Here is a 17,390-nt window from a genome sequence, read left to right as displayed (position 1 = left end):
TCTTTCCAGAGCCTTCCCTTTTCTAAACTAGGCAAGCTCAACTCCCTCATCTCATAGGAGAAGTGCTCCAGACCTTTAATCATTATTGTGGTCTTCCTCTGATCCCAATGCAACAGCTCCAAATTCCTTTTGTAATGGGAGCCCCAGATCTGAATGAAGAATTCCAGATGAGGCCTCATAGGGGCAGAGTATAGGGGCATCCTCTTCCTCTCCCTGCTGGCTAGCCCTTCAGATATTTATATTTATACTAAAACATCTCTGGAGTTAGGGCCCAAGATGTGGACCTTCAAAAGGTAAATACTTTATAGCTCTTTGAGACCTCAGACCTCTATAATGTGTTCTTTATCTAGGATCATGAGGGTGCAGCTTGGGAATGTATAGAGTGTTTATGTAGGTACTGAACTTAGAAATATATATATGTATATATAAACTTGTATATGAACGTGCACAGATAAATGAATAAATATATATTAAAGATGATATTAAATATATAATTAAACTCCCTTGTATACGTTCAATATGTAAAACAGTAATTCATATGATTCATGAGAATTTATGGTTCACACGATAGATACATATGTGGAAAGTTTTTTGGAATGTTCAGCAAGAACGATCTGTGAGTTAGGTCGTTGCATTGTCTTTTTAAAGTCCAAGCTGAATATCTGAAGCAACTGCTTTGAATTTTTCAGATGACTAGGATCAGCAGCTGTTTGTTGTTGGTATTTTGGTAGAAGAATTGCAGTTTGATGCATATGTAGTGGGATAAGCGTAACCTGATCTTGGTGAGAATATTAAAGATAAGAAGCTCTGTAAGTGTCAGTTTGTAAACTTAAAAATTAGGACACCTTTTAGTGTTACTGAGGCATCAATTGCATTATATCTCAACAATGATGGTGTTAATGGCTACGATTAGCATTTATTTTGAAACAGTGTATTATCCTCTGGTATTCTTTCTCTGCCTTTGGTGAACAACCAAATGTAAATTACTGTTTGTTTAGCCAGAGTTTGGGGGAAAAAAACCACACACATCTAAATCCACTTTTCTAAAAGAGGCTTGTAGCTTCTTGGGGATGCTGTGACAAAATGTGGTCACAGCAGTAGAATTGTCTTTGGGGTACTGTGATGTAGTCCGTGCCTGGGTTTTTTGTGCTACTCTAAGACATGCTTCTTCTTTCTCTTGCAGGAGAGCCAGAATTTAAGTATGTTGGGAATATGCATGGGAATGAAGCTGTTGGAAGGGAGCTGCTCATCTTCTTGGCTCAGTACTTGTGCAATGAATACCAGAAAGGCAATGAAACTATTATCAACCTGATCCATAGCACACGTATCCACATCATGCCATCTTTGAATCCAGATGGCTTTGAGAAGGCAGCATCCCAGGTTTGTAAAGCTACAATATCTATCTATGTATTTTAGACTGGTTATAAGGAAACATTTTCTTTCCCTAAGGGTGGTGAGGCAGTGGCACAGGTTGTCCAGGGGTACCTGTCCCTAGAGACTTTCAAAGTCATGATGGACAGGGCTCTGAGCACCTGATGTAGCTGCAGGTGAGTTGGACTAGATGACCTTTAAAGGTCCCTTCCTACTCAAGTGATTCTGTGATTCTATATCGACCTGCAGGTCAAAATGGCACCTTACTTTATTTTATAAGTATATAAACTCTGTGGGGATCACTGAGAATACAGCATAATTTATTTTCTAATAGTACGTTAGACTTCTTCCATTTAACAAAGATGATATCATGCTTGGGCTTTCTACAGATAGCTATCTCTGTTTTAAATTAATATTCTTCATTTTAAAATGTAATGATGTTTATGCTTCGTGCCTATTCTTTCATCTGAGTTTGCTGACCAAACTCCTTCCTGAACAAGTAACTTGCAGGAAAACATCATGTTTCCAAAGCATTAGAAAGGAAAAAAGTTGATGTTTCCTCTAAGAATAATCTCATTTAAAAGTATTTCTGTGAATTATTCATGTACATCTGTTCTTGATCTCTAAACAAGGAGACTTCATGAGCTATGTTTTTAATAAAAACAACTCAATCTATATTTTAGGCACAAGGTACTTAGGTTAAGCTAAGTGCTATTAGTCAGGAAAACTTAGTATTTAGTTTAAGGTGAAGACTCAGTAAAGAGTGTTAGTGCGTGGTTAACCAATAGAGGACAAATAGGATAATGTTATGTCACGTTTCCAGCGTGTATTATTATTCTAAAGAAAAACTACAGTTTTCTTGTTGTACAAGTCATATCGATTTCTCCATATACTTAAATGTATAAATATAGAATCTTTCAGTCTGACTGTTTATTTATGGTTAAGTAAGTTAAACACTATTAAGCTCTTCATTCAACAGCCTATTAGGAGGGCTTTTAAAAACCTGACATCTTTTAACCCATGTCCGAGAGGATGTCTCCCTCTAGTGGTAATAAAGCAGGAGTTGTCCTCAAATTGGTGCAGAATTTCACTCGATTGAAATCTCTCGATGTAGAGATTCAGTAATAAGATAACTTGAAACTTTTTAGCCAAAGTACATTTGCTTTTATGAGACTTGCTTTAAAATTACCAATGACTTGCAGTGCAGTTTCTTTTAGTGCTTTTGGTTCTGATTTAGCAGAATCTTTACACACAATGTGTGGCACTGCATTTAATACATCCCTAGGCTAAAACAAAAAATCTACCTGAATCTGTTTCACAGAGCACTGAAAGCTTAGAGAGATGAGCTGAGAAGAACTATGCATGCTAAAGGCATTTCTTTAATGCAAAATCACGTCTCATGTGAAGGAGCAGCTGAAAGATTCTGCAGAACTTTTCTCTGCATCTTTGTTTGGTGCCACCATTGCAGCAGATGAAGCTGATGGTTACCACAAAACTAAAATTCTCAAGAGAAATAAAAATTAATGTCCTTCTTTGTCTTGAAGCCGTTTAGAACTATGAAAAAAAGGTGCAGATGTGCCTTGCATCTGGTGGTTACACCTGCAGCTTCTCAGAGGCTCTTAGAAATGAGGTCTGTAAATCAAAAGCGTACACATGAGGCAATGGGGAAAAGCCAGGTCCTGAGAGAAGGCTCAACAAGCACAGATAGGACAGGCACTGAAAAATTTGATGACAGTTTTGTCCATCTTTAGTCCAGACTTATTATGATGGGAGGTATTCCCTCCTCTGAGACAGTTTGGGTTTGTTTAGCTTTTATTCCCACGCGGTTCATTCTTACTTTTAACAACATGAAAGGTAAGAACATGAGGTGAATTTATTTACATTGGTTAATATACATACATAAGAGCTGATACCTAAGCTTCTGAATCTTCCAACCTCCCTTCTCTTTCTGTTTCTTTCTCTCATTTAGCCTGGTGAACTTAAAGACTGGTTTGTTGGTCGAAGTAATGCCCAGGGGATAGATCTAAACCGAAATTTCCCTGATCTGGATAGGATAGTCTATGTTAATGAGAAGGAAGGTGGGCCAAATAATCACCTCCTGAAAAACATGAAGAAGGCTGTGGACCAGAATCCCAAGGTAAGCAGAGGCTGTAGATCAAGTTGCTTGCATGCCTCTCTCTTCCATTTTGCGTAAGCAGATACACAGCCAACCCTTAGAGCTGTGTGTGCAGTATTTGTGATTCTTTTTTTGGGATAATTGTTTATCACTTTAAATTTATTCATCTGATGGCCTTAGTAGCCATTTTCTATCTTCAGATTCAAATTATTAAATGAATTAATTTTACTTTCAATGCAGAGAACTGGACTATGTCCAACCAACTTATACTTTGAATTATTATCCTTGGTCTTACATTTTAGTTTTAGCTTAGATATCATCATAACATGAAGAAAAAAAAACCTGAGATAACCTTATCTGTTTCATTCTGATCTAATTTACACCAGATTTAAGCCTGATATGAATCTACCCAAGTTCTGATGTAAAAGACTAATCCAGCTCTCTTTGCTTAAATGATTTACAACCTACATGATAATAACTAAGCCGAGTATATGCAAGCAACTGAGTCCCTGCACTGAATAATCAATTCTTAACTGCTGGTAATGCTATTTTGTTGAAGCTTGCTCCTGAAACAAAAGGTGTCATTCACTGGATTATGGATATTCCCTTTGTGCTCTCTGCCAATCTTCATGGAGGAGACCTTGTTGCAAACTACCCTTATGATGAGACTCGGAGTGGTATGTAGACATGAGGAGATAGGAATACTTATTCTTTACTTCCCCTTTCCTCCCCATATTTATTATTTTAAATATTCAATGCTCTGTATTATGTTATTATATCCTTACATCAGTGCTACCTGAGATCCACTTTGTAAACATTGTGTTGCAACAGTAATGACTTATTCATTAATTATTACTCATTAATTAATAACATGTTTAAAACTAGCCACTGTATGACCACATTGTCTAGTTTTGAAGACAGATATCTTGTTTTGCTAGAGTTACGTCACAAAGGTGATGTAATGCCTGAAGGAATCACGATCCCTCATTCGATAAAGGCATCCTAGGTCTTAAATTAGCTGTGGCCATTTGTACCCTGCTAAGTGAAGCTAGAGAGATGTGTCTAGACTGTATGATCTAAGTTTTCTCTACTTGCATCTTTACAGAGAGGATTTCTGAAAGCAATATTATGCTAATAAAAACAGCAATGATTGTTTCTGCTTCGTCAATATTGGTCATACAAACACAAGGATCACTTTGAGGTAGAGATGTTACCATTTAGCATGCAGTTGTTTTACCCATAATAGGTTGTACACATCACTGAAATGACTGTGATGTGATGATGCTGTTGATGACTGGTTTTCTTTAGTCTAGGCTCCGGTGTTCAATTGCAAATTCTTGGGGTACCAGGCTGTAAAACTTCTTGAATAGAAACATTTTTCTATGTTCTTTTTTCTTAAATAACAATAATAATAATAATAATAATAAAATTGAAAGCCTAGGATGCTTTAGATTTTTTTGGTGCACATTGACATGAATATTTTACTAAATATTAAGGCTGATATGAATACTCATTAACAGGGCAGCCTGGTACAGACAATTGATTAAGGACTGGAGAAACGTTAGTGTGGTTCAAATAATGCAGTGTTAGTTGATAGTGCTATAGAACACTTCATGGCTTACCAAGAATTTCCATCCGATGTGCAGTGCAGGTAACATCGCTCTTGACCCCAGCCTATATGACTATGTTTTTGATCATTTTTCTTCCTGGACCTTCTTTTCTCCCCAGGCAGCGCTCATGAATACAGCTCCTGCCCTGATGATGCTATTTTTCAAAGCCTGGCTCGCAGTTACTCTTCTTTAAACCCTGCTATGTCTGATCCAAACAGACCGCCATGTCGTAAAAATGACGATGACAGCAGCTTTGTGGATGGAACGACAAATGGTGGTGCATGGTACAGTGTCCCAGGAGGTGAGTCCCATGGCTGACTCAGATGCATATTTCAGTTTTGTGTGAACGTTTCCACAGACCTTGATTTGATAAAACAGAATTTGCGTGATTTGGAAAAAAAAATTAAAATGAATAAAATATCAGAAGATTTAACTGTTTAATTTTATATAATTGATTCAGTTCAATCCAAAAATAACTTAGTGAAATACTGAATATTAGCTGGGAAAATGTGGACATATTTAACTTCTAGCCTTTTTTTTTCCCCCTTAGGAAAATGCTATCTTTTCATTGTTTTGATGCAGTGCTTTCATTCTGACTAAATTGCAGATGGCAAAAGAAACACTTTTCCATTGGAAAAACTTGTTGGAAAACTTGAATTAATTCCTTCTTTTCAATCCTATTTTAGAGTAGACTGAAAATTGCCCAAGAGAGCCCTTTTTTTTCAATGTATTTGTACTAAAGCAAGATAAAGGAATTCTAGATCTAACCAGAATTGATGATCTTAATATGATGCAACTAACAAAAAGTGGAGAGATGACAGAGGGGATAACTGTGGACTATACAGCCTGAATTTGTTTCTTCTTCTCGTTGTTTTTTTTCCAAGTGTAAAAGTCATCTGGCAAGCTGTGACTGTTGACCAAAATGTTCATGCTAATTAGAGTGACAGAGTGACTTAGAAGAAAAATGACAAAGAAACCACAAAAGGAGTTCAGTGAAAACAGTTCTTTCTACATCCAGGGCTAAGGAAAATAACTAAACTTTACTTAGTTCAAGTTAAAATTTTATTGGAATTTTATTCCTTTAGTCTGGAAAGCTCTGTCAGGAAACAGAAAGCGGCAGTCATCTGTTGTGATGGTAACATTTTGCTACCCATATGGTAGTATGCTTAAAGTTAGCAGTGGCATGGGCTATTGGAAAGCAATTTGTACTGCTGTAGGGAAAGGCCACATCAGGCCACAAGCAAAAAATAACTTGTACATAAAATGTTTTTGTTAGTACTGGTCTTCTTTCTGTCAGCTTGTAGTTAATGGTTCCTTCTCTACTGAGTGTGTAGCTTTTCAACATCAGTAATGTTTTTTTAAAGTACCTTTTGTGTGGAATATCTATTTGGAAATATAAATGAGAAGAGCAGATAGTAATGAATTACTAACTAGCCATATGCATGTTCTGCTTGCTCTGTCATTACAGTGTCACCAGAATCTAATCAGATCGTAATGTCATTATGAAAATAGCATTTAAATGCAGCTGCCACTGCTGTGCTTATATGCTATTAAGTGTCTTTCTATTTTCAGATAATCTTAAATCACTCTTGGCACTCTGTTCATTCACATCTAACTTCAATTACCTTTTGTGCTATCAGCTTTGAAAACAATACTAAGGAATATTTCTTAAGGATTTTACACAACACATGTAGGAGGTACATGTTATGCTCATTATGTACAAGGCTTTATCCTGTCTTGCTGGAAGTTACGGGCTTTACACATGTGGAAGTTCAACCAGTGTTCTGGTGCAGCTTTTAATTCAAAGTATAGCTAATTCTGATGCCTGGATGCCAATGGCAGACCACACTCCACATTGTTTTGTTAAAATGAGAGACTTTGGGAATGTGATAATGTGGATACCTCTTGTATATCCTGAATGCATAAAAGTGAGGAATAGGGTGGTTAGAAGCTTGGGCAGTGGTATCAAAGTTGCTGCAGGATTGAATAAATCTTCTGAAATGTATTGATTTATTGGGTGTTGCACTTAATTGCCCTACTGATCAGGTAGATAAAGAGTGCAAATTGTAGCCAGGACAGTGCTACCAGACTGCAGATGTAGTAGGCCATAGTTTAAATTCAGATTATCTTTAGCCCATTTTCTATGCCAGATATTCAGATCATCACCTGTGTATCAGGGATGTAGGCAGAACTTTTTTTTTCAGGAGAGCAGGCCAAGAGTCGGGAAACAAACTATGAGGTATGACTGTTTTGCACAAAACCAGAACTATGTTCCTTCTTAATTCTGTTCTTAGGATGCTAGGGCATCCCTGGTGTCACCTTGCTTTGGGAGGTGGAGTGGGAGAAAATTCCGGAGTATTGGAGCAGCAGTATTCAAGGGTTGTTGGCATCATAGTAGAATTATGCTGTGGTCTTTGGCACCATGTTATTCTCTTCATGATTGCTTTATTTCTTGTAGAAGAAATGCAGGAGTAAAGAAAAACAGCATTATCTGCTGTCTAGAACAGTTGCCTGGCAGTCAGCACTGCTGTCAGGGTGACTCATGACTCTGCTTGTTCTCTTGCTGTGTACAGGTGGATGATCCATTGCATATTCTGCGTGGTGGGACATCAGAGCTGTCCCTCTCAGGAGCACGTTTTGCCTTCTGTGTCCTCATTTTTCAGCCATCTAAACAGGCTTAAAGATAGAAAACTGTTGGTTTTGGTTTTTTTTTTTTGGTTTTTTTTTTTTGCTTGATTGGCAGGAGGTAGACTCTTCATCCATATGTGTTGGCAGAATCCCGCCTGACTCAATCTGTTCACTGCCTTCAGTGTTCTCTTTTGGATATGACATCAGTTCTGTGGACATTGCTGTGCATAGTGCCAGTGCTTTAGTAAAGAGATCATATTAGGTCTCCTACAGAGCTCACATGGATCAACACAGGGCTGAATGAAGTGGCTACTTGTAAATTCTTTGAGCAGTCCTGTGGAGATGCTCAAAATGCTTGGTAACCTCTTTTCAGCCTTCCATTTGAGAGCCCACTGACTCACCTAGCTATCTAGGCTGGGAAAGCAAGAGCTTAGTTGTTATCAGCATATGCAAAGAATGTGCTTGTAACCATCCTAAGGACAGACACATTCCCTCTCTAGCTCTTGATCCACTTACAAAGCTGGAACTGTCTCGGTTATCTGTTGAATGGTCTGCATTAGCCAATATTCTCATTGCAGAGAGAGGAGTGGCTGAGAAATGCAAGAGTATGTCATTCTGACCAGACTTTTATACCTGTTGATGATGCCATTGTATATACTTTTAAATTCATTTGGTTAAAGCTACATTATTAATGAGGTTTCTCTTAATTAATTGAAATCTGTCCAGTGTTTCTCTTTCAGAGGCATTGCATTTTCTCTGTGGAACAAAATACTATATATGGAAAAAATTAATAGGATGTCTGCTTTTTTTTTCTCTCTCTTGTGGAAAATCATGTATTTCTGGACTCTATGCACAAAAGCTTGACTAAACTCAGAATATTATTTAGAAAACAGCTGCCATTTCAAGTAGAATGTTACTGAATTGAAATACTGCATTTTCAGGAAATTTATCGTTTTTTTAACCAGTATTTATCAGTCTTTCTTTCAAAGTAATTTTATCATGTTTCATCTGCTCTATAGTTAATTGTCATTGTTTTGTCTTACAAAATGATCATCTTTTACTTTCATCACAAAACATTTGGTACGTAATTGGAAATAATTTTAAATTCCCAGTGAGGAAAAAAAAAAAAGGTTATTTTTATGCCAGTGACTGAAAAACATGTCAGATAGGGGCATGCAGGTCAGGTACAATGTCATAGTCAAGTCCTTTCTAAACTTTCCCCAGAGGGATGTGTTTTTGAGGATTAAGTATTCTATTAGTTTCTCTGTTGTAACATTCAATTCAGAACTAAGCTGATTAAATAGAACGGCACCAACTGTATTTATAGCTGTTATTTTCTTAATATGTCCAGCATCTTACATGTCCCTCTTTACTCCAGTTACTTTGGAACTATGCAAAATCCATCCATAACTCTTTTCTGGTGTTGCAGGAATGCAGGATTTCAATTACCTCAGCAGCAACTGCTTTGAAATCACAGTGGAGCTTAGCTGTGAAAAATTCCCACCTGAAGAAACTCTGAAGGGCTACTGGGAGGACAACAAGAACTCCCTCATCAATTACATTGAGCAGGTAAGAAAAAAAAACAAATGGCAAAACTCTAGTTATTGTATGTGAAACTTCTGAACTTTGTGCTAAGTGAACATACTTTGTTTTATTAGTCTGATCAGTACATAATTCTTATATGTCTCTGAGGTGATAATCCTCTGTGATATTTCTGAATGCAAAGAAGAGTGTAAAAATAAGAATGGAAAAAAAAAATAATACAGAATCCATCCATCACAGTTTTTACAGATATTTAACTTAAGTTGGCCTCCTGAATGATTACTGATACACATTTCCAGAGTATAAATCCATCCCACCAGCACTGATGTGTGCACAAAGAAATGATTTGCCCTCTACAGACAAAAGTGTGTGTGTACAGGAGTTGGGATGAATGACTGAATGCACAGGGCCTAGATGACCAGGTTGGGCTGTAGGTGGCAGCTCAGTATAACATCAGGGAGCGTATCTGCCAAACTATAGCAGTTTCAAACTTCTTAAATCTGGATATTGTGCTTAAAGATCCCAAATGCACCTGTTGTCATTAATGGCTTCACACTGGGGATTATGAAATCACAAACATAATTTGTTGGTAGAGCTGATCAAGTAATGTGTTCACTTCTTCAAGAATTTATTTTTGCAGAACCACTTTACATAGCTAGAAATGTGAAATACTTCATCATTTGAAATGCTTGAGTTAAACAGTTTTGTAAGTAGTATGTGGTCTAGAATTTATTATGGGATCCGCATCTTACCTATCTAGACATAGCTCAGCTCCTTGGGTGCATGAATTAATTTTCTTTGTGATATTTAAAAGTATGTTGTTACTGCATTTTCCTAATTACTAATGTGTAAGAGATTGATTTGTCAGCTTCCCTAGCTCCTGTGGAGCTGATGGCTTTATCTCTGAAGTTCAGGTGATCTGCCTGGCATCTTTCAGGGTAACAAGACCAGCCCAATGTTCCAGATCTCTCATGACTGCCAAAGCAGTACAAATGTGTACTTTATGCTTTTCTCAGTCATTCTGGTCTCCTCACATGCAGTAGTGACTTCAGTGTTTTAATTTCACTGGGAACAGACAGTTCAGATGATCCTGGTGTTTTCTGGGGAGAAAGTGAGGAGTGATGGTGAAGCTTAGCCCCTGTTCCCAAGTGTTAACCTTAAACATCAGAGCCACTCCTCTTCCTCCTTTGATTTAAAAAAGAAAAAAAGAGGGAATCTGGTTCAGTCACTGAAACTGAACAGAGAAGGTTTTCAGCTGGGGATCCCAAAAGCTCAGTGGATGCTGTGCCTGGAGCATGTTGCCTATGAGGCAAGAAGGAACAAGGACCTGATCCATTGTAGCTCTTGAAAGCTCAGTGGGGAGTGTTGGGACTCCAACTGATCCCAGCTCAAAGCCCTGGATATTTTGGGAAAGAGCCCAAATGTCCACATTTCACCTTGTTGGCGTTTGACTTCTAAGCACTTAGATCCATTGTTTGACCTAAATTCTTACAGTTGGTAAAACTTCTATTTTTAAAATTTTATTTTCAGCCGGTCTTTGAAAAATTTTCAGCACATTTATGAATTCCCAGTCACTGATACTTCCAAGGCAGTGTTTGTGTTTTGTGATTTGATGTGTGTTTCTGAAAAATGTTTGCATAATGTGAAAGAACTAGAATGACTATCAGCTGAATTCTTTTACCTTTACTAATTACTGCATAGAGAAAAATTAAAGAACTATTAATGTCATATATATATGTTTGTGTGTGTATAATCATTAAAAATTAAGAATTATCCTTGATGGTTGTCAGCATGTGGATCTGCAGTCCTTAGATATGTCTATATGATATATGTCAATATACTGATGAAAAATACTTCTGTTAGGAACTGTTAAATGATTCTGTATTTGCTTTTGCCTTCCATCATTTAAGATTCACCGAGGAGTGAAGGGTTTTGTTAAAGATCTTCAGGGCAATCCAATTGCAAATGCTACAATTTCTGTGGAGGGAATAAGCCATGACATTACGTCAGGTGAGTGTTGTGTCTCAAGAAGACAAGTGTTGGAATATACTGCCACATCTTTTCCTTTGCAGACTAGAGCCATTTCAGATCTTATTAGCTGATGCCTGAAGGTACAACAGTTTTGAACCGAGGAAAACATTTTGTGCCCCAAGAAACTGCTTGCCTGCAAGATGTTATGAATATTCTGCTAGTATTTTGCTGTCAGAAGAGACAAAGAACAGTTGCTGAGGCTTAATGGATCTCTTGTGTAAAGTGCTACTGATGGCTGTTGGTTATTCATGCTTGTTTTGTCTTCTGATTTGTGGTGGCGCTTCACAAATCTGCCAGAATTTAAAGTTCTGTTGGCAGTGCTGTTGGCTGCGCTGCTTCGAGCTGAAAGGCTAAATTGCGGTCCAAAATGTATATCATGATGTGGCTGTACCTCATCATGTGTAAATTCTTGGCAGATCTTCAGTTTCCATAGGTTTGACTTGTGAAGATACATTCTCTCTATTCTATCTGCTTTTTACGGATTTATTTTTTTATTTTTTATTTTTTCTTAAGAAGGGCAGCTGAAAGACAGAGAAAAATGTCATGTTGGTATTCACAGAAAATTGGGCCAGCTTTTGGCTGGTGTTGTGCTTCATTCAAGGAGTGAGTTCAAAGTTTGTTTTCACAGTGCGGACTTGCAGTCTTCCCTGTTGACTATGCTTGGTTATTCTAAATAACAAGCTTTTGAAACTTTTGTTCTTACAATATGTTTCTTAGGAAGAAAAAAAAAAATAATAAGCTCATACATAATAAAGCATTGGCATTTTACATTATGATCATTTTCCCATTGCTGTGTCTTACTGTACTGAACAGAATAGCATGATAACTCTCTGCTGTGTTCTTACATCACCTTAAAGAGGGCAGCATTTCTACTGAACAGGAAAGCAGCCCACAGTAGCCAACTCCTTTCACAGTGTGTTGGAAAGCAAAAAAATGTAAAGGCTTAGAATAATTTTATGGATAAAATGAGGGAATAAGCTTTGCAAAGAGATATTCTGGAGTATGAGAGCCTACACTCACACTTCTGTGGTACAAAAAGGATTGTCATGAATCGCATTGTTATATCTGTACTTGCTGAGAAGTTGTATATTGTCAAAACAGTGGGGAGGATAAGTATTTAATTTGAGCACATTCAAAAACAAGGATAGATCTTCTTGTTGTTGTTGTTGGTTATGTTTTGTTTTTAAATTCTTCTCCTGCTCCTTTGTTCACAACTTCGAATTCACCTTTGTTTCACTGCCAGAAAGTAGAATGGATCTTTACTTTTGCTCTGTATTTTTCTTTTTGTTTTGTAAAGAAAAAAGTCTGAGAATAGTGTGAATGACTGCTAACATTTTTTATTGTGGAAATTAGAATCATTGGATGATTAAGATTGGAAAAGACCTCCAACATCAACCAGTCCAACCATCCACCTACCAGCAATACTTCCCACTTAACCATGTCCCTTAGTACATCATTTAAACATTTCTTGAACACCGCCAGGGTCGGTGACTCAACCAGCTTCCTGGGCAGCCCATTCCACTGCCTCACCACTCTTTTGGAAAAGACATTTTTCCTCATGTCCAATCTGAACTCTCCCTGGTGCATTCCCTCTCATCGGTGGGAGAAGAGGCCAGCCTCCACCATGCCACAATCTCCTTTCAGGAAGTTGTAGGGAGAGATTAAATTGAAGGTATTTAAATAGTATTTCCCTGAGTGTGGATATATGCTTTGGATGGTACTGCTTAACTGGATTCTACAATAGCCTTGTAATGCTTCCTGAGGTTCTGTGTGAAGGCAGAAATTCACAATATTATCTTGTGACAAATCAGATGATCAGCCACTCCTTGCTCGGAGTGGATCAGATTATCTGTGGAAATGCCAGAGGGTCATTTCCAGAGAAGAGAATCATGTATTTTATTTCTCTGGGGGGGGAAAAATATTGAAAAAAACTGCCTGCAATAATAGTGCAGTGGGAGCCTTTCTTTGACCTACCTCAGTGGATTGAGCTTTCAATTCTTTGTTAAGTTAAATTGAAGGAAAAAAGCCCTAGACATTACCTGGATACTGAAATGATTAGATACTTTCAGAGTCATTATAAATGGAATATTCCAGGGCATTTATCATTTATAGCTTTCTCTACACTATAGTTCGAGAAAAGTGGTCCTGTTTATTTGAATCCGGGGAGAATAAAATATATTTCAGTTTGAATTTCCAGAATATTGAGGGAAGGATGTTAATAATCTGCATTGCACTGCAGGCAAACTCAGATGCTTGAAACAGGCAGTGCATTGGCTGGAGGAGCACTTCTAAACTGGGATAATGTCCCAAATTGCCCTTTTCTTCAGTGTACTGAGAGCTTTCAGCTTCAGAAGGCAAAGTCTTTCATGGAGGATACAGCACGACCTCAGAGTTAAAAATGCTTGTTGTGTTAACCTGAAAAGAAGAAAATCTGTGGTAATATATTCATGCAGTCTTCACAGAAGATTTCTTTCAGACAGCTAAAAGTAGACTGGCAGGAACACAGCAGTTACTGACAAGCTAGACAGTCCCTGTTCCTTGGCTGCATGATTAGTTTTATGCATATTTATTTGATTTTATTTCTTTCATCTTCTGTGCAGCCAAGGATGGTGATTACTGGAGACTGCTTGTGCCTGGAAACTACAAACTCACAGCCTCAGCACCAGGTTATCTAGCAATAACTAAAAAAGTAGCAGTTCCCTTTAGTCCTGCTGTTGTGGTAAGTGATCACATGTATGTCTGTTTAGCATCTGTTATATGAAGCAAACCAAACAAATAACCAAACTTTTTTCTCGCTTCTGATATATATGTAGCCTAGAGGTTATTTTTCAGAACATTTCCAATTTTATTCTATTTTAGAAGACGGTCTGGAAATCTGCTTTTCTAGTACTTGCTGTGTAAGGCACTGAAAAGAGTCTGGTTTAAACTCATTTCTTTTCTTTATGGTCTCATTTGAAATGAGATGGCAGAGAGAAGGGTGATATTGAGATATTTGTTCTTTTTTATTAGTAGCTATATGGCTAGGAAATCAGACGATCGCAGCATATCTCTGAGTAGTGTGGCACAAAGAGTAAGCAATCTTGAGATTTTCATTTATCTTTTTAGTCTAAATTGTCAAGTGACTACCTGCACAGGTTAAAAACTGTCTTCAGCTCTGTGCAGAAAAATAGCGATGGAGCTGTACTCCATACAGATACCCAGTGTGTATGGTGAATAAGACTGAAGCTCTGTTTTAAGAGTTCATAAGCATTTTTTATTCATCCTCCACATGGGTATGGAGTCCACTCGTAAAAATTAAAGTAGATGCTTGTTTCCTCAGTGTGTAACATACACAGGGAATGTACTGTGCTCATATGTCGTATTCACAGTAGTGAACCGTATGCCAGGAAAGCTTCCTGGATTTTACTGATGACATAAAATAGAGTATGTACTTTGATATGTTGGGAGTCTGTCCAGCTAGGTGTTGGCAATATGTTAAAGAGGTGCATGTTGTATGCTAGAAGATACATGTACCTAGAAACCATTTTTAATTTCCTTGCCCTGTGGTTTTTGAAGTCTTTGGACAAGCCAAAATCTGGTCAGATGCCTGGATTCTTTTTGAAATTTTATTACACACCTTTGTGCACTTTATGGATGTTTATTGTATTGATATGGAAGTGTTGCACACACTTAAATAAGACATGAGAGGCTGTGGAATAAACCCTAGCCTAAAACAGAAAGTCCTTCCCCGGGGCCTATGGTGGTGTTAAACAGCTTTCAATAAATGACTCTTAAAAGCACACGCTTTTCTCTCTTTACATCTCTTACCGATATTTTGATTGCTTCTCTTATTCAGGTTGATTTTGAACTGGAGTCATTGTCTGAAAGAAAAGAAGAGGAGAAAGAAGAGCTGATGGAATGGTGGAAAATGATGTCAGAAACGCTAAATTTTTAAATGAAGATTTTGGCTTTTAAGCTTTGAATCTGTTAAATGTTGATTTAGTATAATGTACTGTGGAAAGTCCCTATATTTTAGATTTTGTGCACTTCACAATATTTAACTTTGATTTTTTCAGTCATCTTTTGATTAATATGATTAAAATAAATACTAATCGCCTAGCTAGATACATAAGTTATTAATTTTCTTTCATATTGTTATAGAAAATTTACTCTTATATACAAGTCTGAAAAAAAACGAGTGAATGTCTCTGCAGCCTATATGGATGTACAATCTTGTGTATTATGTACAAGTTCAGAATGAGTAAGTTAAATTTTAATTTAAGAAAAAATAAATAAAACACTGTAGTCAGTTCCCAGTGCCACCAGAAATATTTGACAGTGCATGGTAGTAGACAGTGCTCTTTGCTGAGTTCTATACTGAGTGCTATTGAAAAGGTTTATAATAGTGTGGTGCTGTAATGATTAAAATACATTATAACGCTTTGTGCGTCTCTGGTGTTGGGACTATTCAAATATGTAAGAACCATAAACTTCTCACTTCATTTCAGTAAGCAGAAAGAATCTGCATTAACTCTTTTATTAAAGATGGCATGAAATGAATTCAAGAATTCAGAGTTTTTTTTCATAAAGTGTCTCAAGATCAGGTTTAAGTTATTTCTCATTATTTGCTAACCGGATAAAAAATTCTGAATGGACAAGGGAGAAAAGCTTGTGCGTCTTGTTAATATGCTGCTTGCATTTGTTTTCCAGCAAGAAAAAAGGAATTTCAGATCATATCAGTCGAAATTACTTACCTGCTTTTTCATCTAACTTTAAATGTATCAGTGCTGTTTAGATTATCTGCTGAAAGTTCATATGGTCACTGACAGCTGACAGAATTTTCATGTTCAAGTTCAGAAAAAGAACTGAAAATCACGGGTGATATGCGTTTACCTTCACAAGACAAGAACGGATTGCTTTTGTTCCAACTTTATTTCTTCTATTGGTTAGTCTTATTGGGATCTATATGCAAGACAGATAATTGAACATTTTATCAGGAGTGAAATTTGACCAAAAAGGTAACTTTGATTTTAAAAAGTCCTTCTTCCTCCTTTTTCTTTTTCAATGTATACTATACTTGAATTAACTTGCTTTGGTATTTTGTCGAAGTTGAGTGAAACTTGTGGGGACAGAGAATTACACATGAGCTGTAGTTGGCTACAAGTTTGGTACAATTCTTCTGCAACTGCTGTTTTATATCAACTAAACATCTCATCTGTTTGAAAGTTTTGACACTACTGCTGCTCTATCTTAATCCAAGATCAGGTATTTGATATGGATTTCCTTCCTCTGTCTGCGTTTTGATGAGCATATTATTTTAGCTGGTGTAGAAGTTCAATACCATTTAGAATCAACCAGCAATTCATTATCATATTCCTACCTTAAGTGAAAAATCACATATCCAGGAATAGGATCCAAATTTACCTCCTCCGAGTATTTATAAATCTGCAAAATACTCTTTTTTGACAATTTGGTATTCTTTAATAAAAACAATACTTGATCCTTTGCTGTAAAATATTAACCACACATTGATAGATTGAACAGCAATAAGAAGGGATGTACTCTCTGGCCAAGAATTTACTCTGAAACCTGTAAATCGTTCAGTTGTTAGGTGTTGAATTCCAGCCTTTATGGGAACTTAACACACTGTGAGTTGTTATCCAGTGGTGACCTTTCAATCTCCAGTGTGAGGAGGAGCCTCTGTGTCAAACCAAGAGCCCTACCTGTGCACATCTTGGGAACAGGCTGGGGAAGCTGGACACATGAACATGCCCGGATGAAGGATGCTGCAGTGAAAATTGGAAATATTAAGGCACATAGCCTGAAACACATCCCATGTCTGGAAGTAGTGATACTCCTTTCAGCAGAACCAGGTACAACTGAAACAAGCAGTATAAAAATTAAAGAGACCGCTGGCATGTGTGCAGTTGGCTCCAGGAGTGTTTCTGGCCTGTAAATGAATATAGTAAGGTGAATGTATACGTGCATACAACACCCTGCTCTGCCCCTTGCAAACCTTACTGTATCAACCCATGCAGAATTACTATGTGGTGCAATACCTGTCATGCATCCAGGCTTCCTGTGTGGTGGATTGTACAACATAGCTAGTGCAT

At 37.3% G+C, this 17,390-nt stretch overlaps 1 protein-coding gene across 1 annotated transcript in view; it reads left to right on the top strand.

The window, feature by feature from the left end:
- The window catches only part of CPE (carboxypeptidase E), a 43,940-nt gene extending 28,103 nt beyond the window's left edge, over positions 1 to 15,837 (top strand). The window contains exons 2-9 of the mRNA XM_072334127.1: positions 1,184 to 1,380; positions 3,341 to 3,508; positions 4,047 to 4,164; positions 5,216 to 5,398; positions 9,155 to 9,294; positions 11,178 to 11,277; positions 13,899 to 14,017; positions 15,134 to 15,837. Coding sequence (XP_072190228.1) covers positions 1,184 to 1,380; positions 3,341 to 3,508; positions 4,047 to 4,164; positions 5,216 to 5,398; positions 9,155 to 9,294; positions 11,178 to 11,277; positions 13,899 to 14,017; positions 15,134 to 15,232 — 1,124 coding nt within the window. The 3' untranslated portion in view covers positions 15,233 to 15,837. The remainder of the gene's footprint in view (positions 1 to 1,183; positions 1,381 to 3,340; positions 3,509 to 4,046; positions 4,165 to 5,215; positions 5,399 to 9,154; positions 9,295 to 11,177; positions 11,278 to 13,898; positions 14,018 to 15,133) is intronic.
- The last annotated feature ends 1,553 nt before the right edge of the window (positions 15,838 to 17,390 follow it).

The sequence above is a fragment of the Excalfactoria chinensis genome, chromosome 4, assembly GCF_039878825.1.
Source record: "Excalfactoria chinensis isolate bCotChi1 chromosome 4, bCotChi1.hap2, whole genome shotgun sequence".
Taxonomy (NCBI): domain Eukaryota; kingdom Metazoa; phylum Chordata; class Aves; order Galliformes; family Phasianidae; genus Excalfactoria; species Excalfactoria chinensis.
Note: the sequence above shows the minus strand (reverse complement) of the source record. Positions and strands in the feature narration are given on the sequence as shown.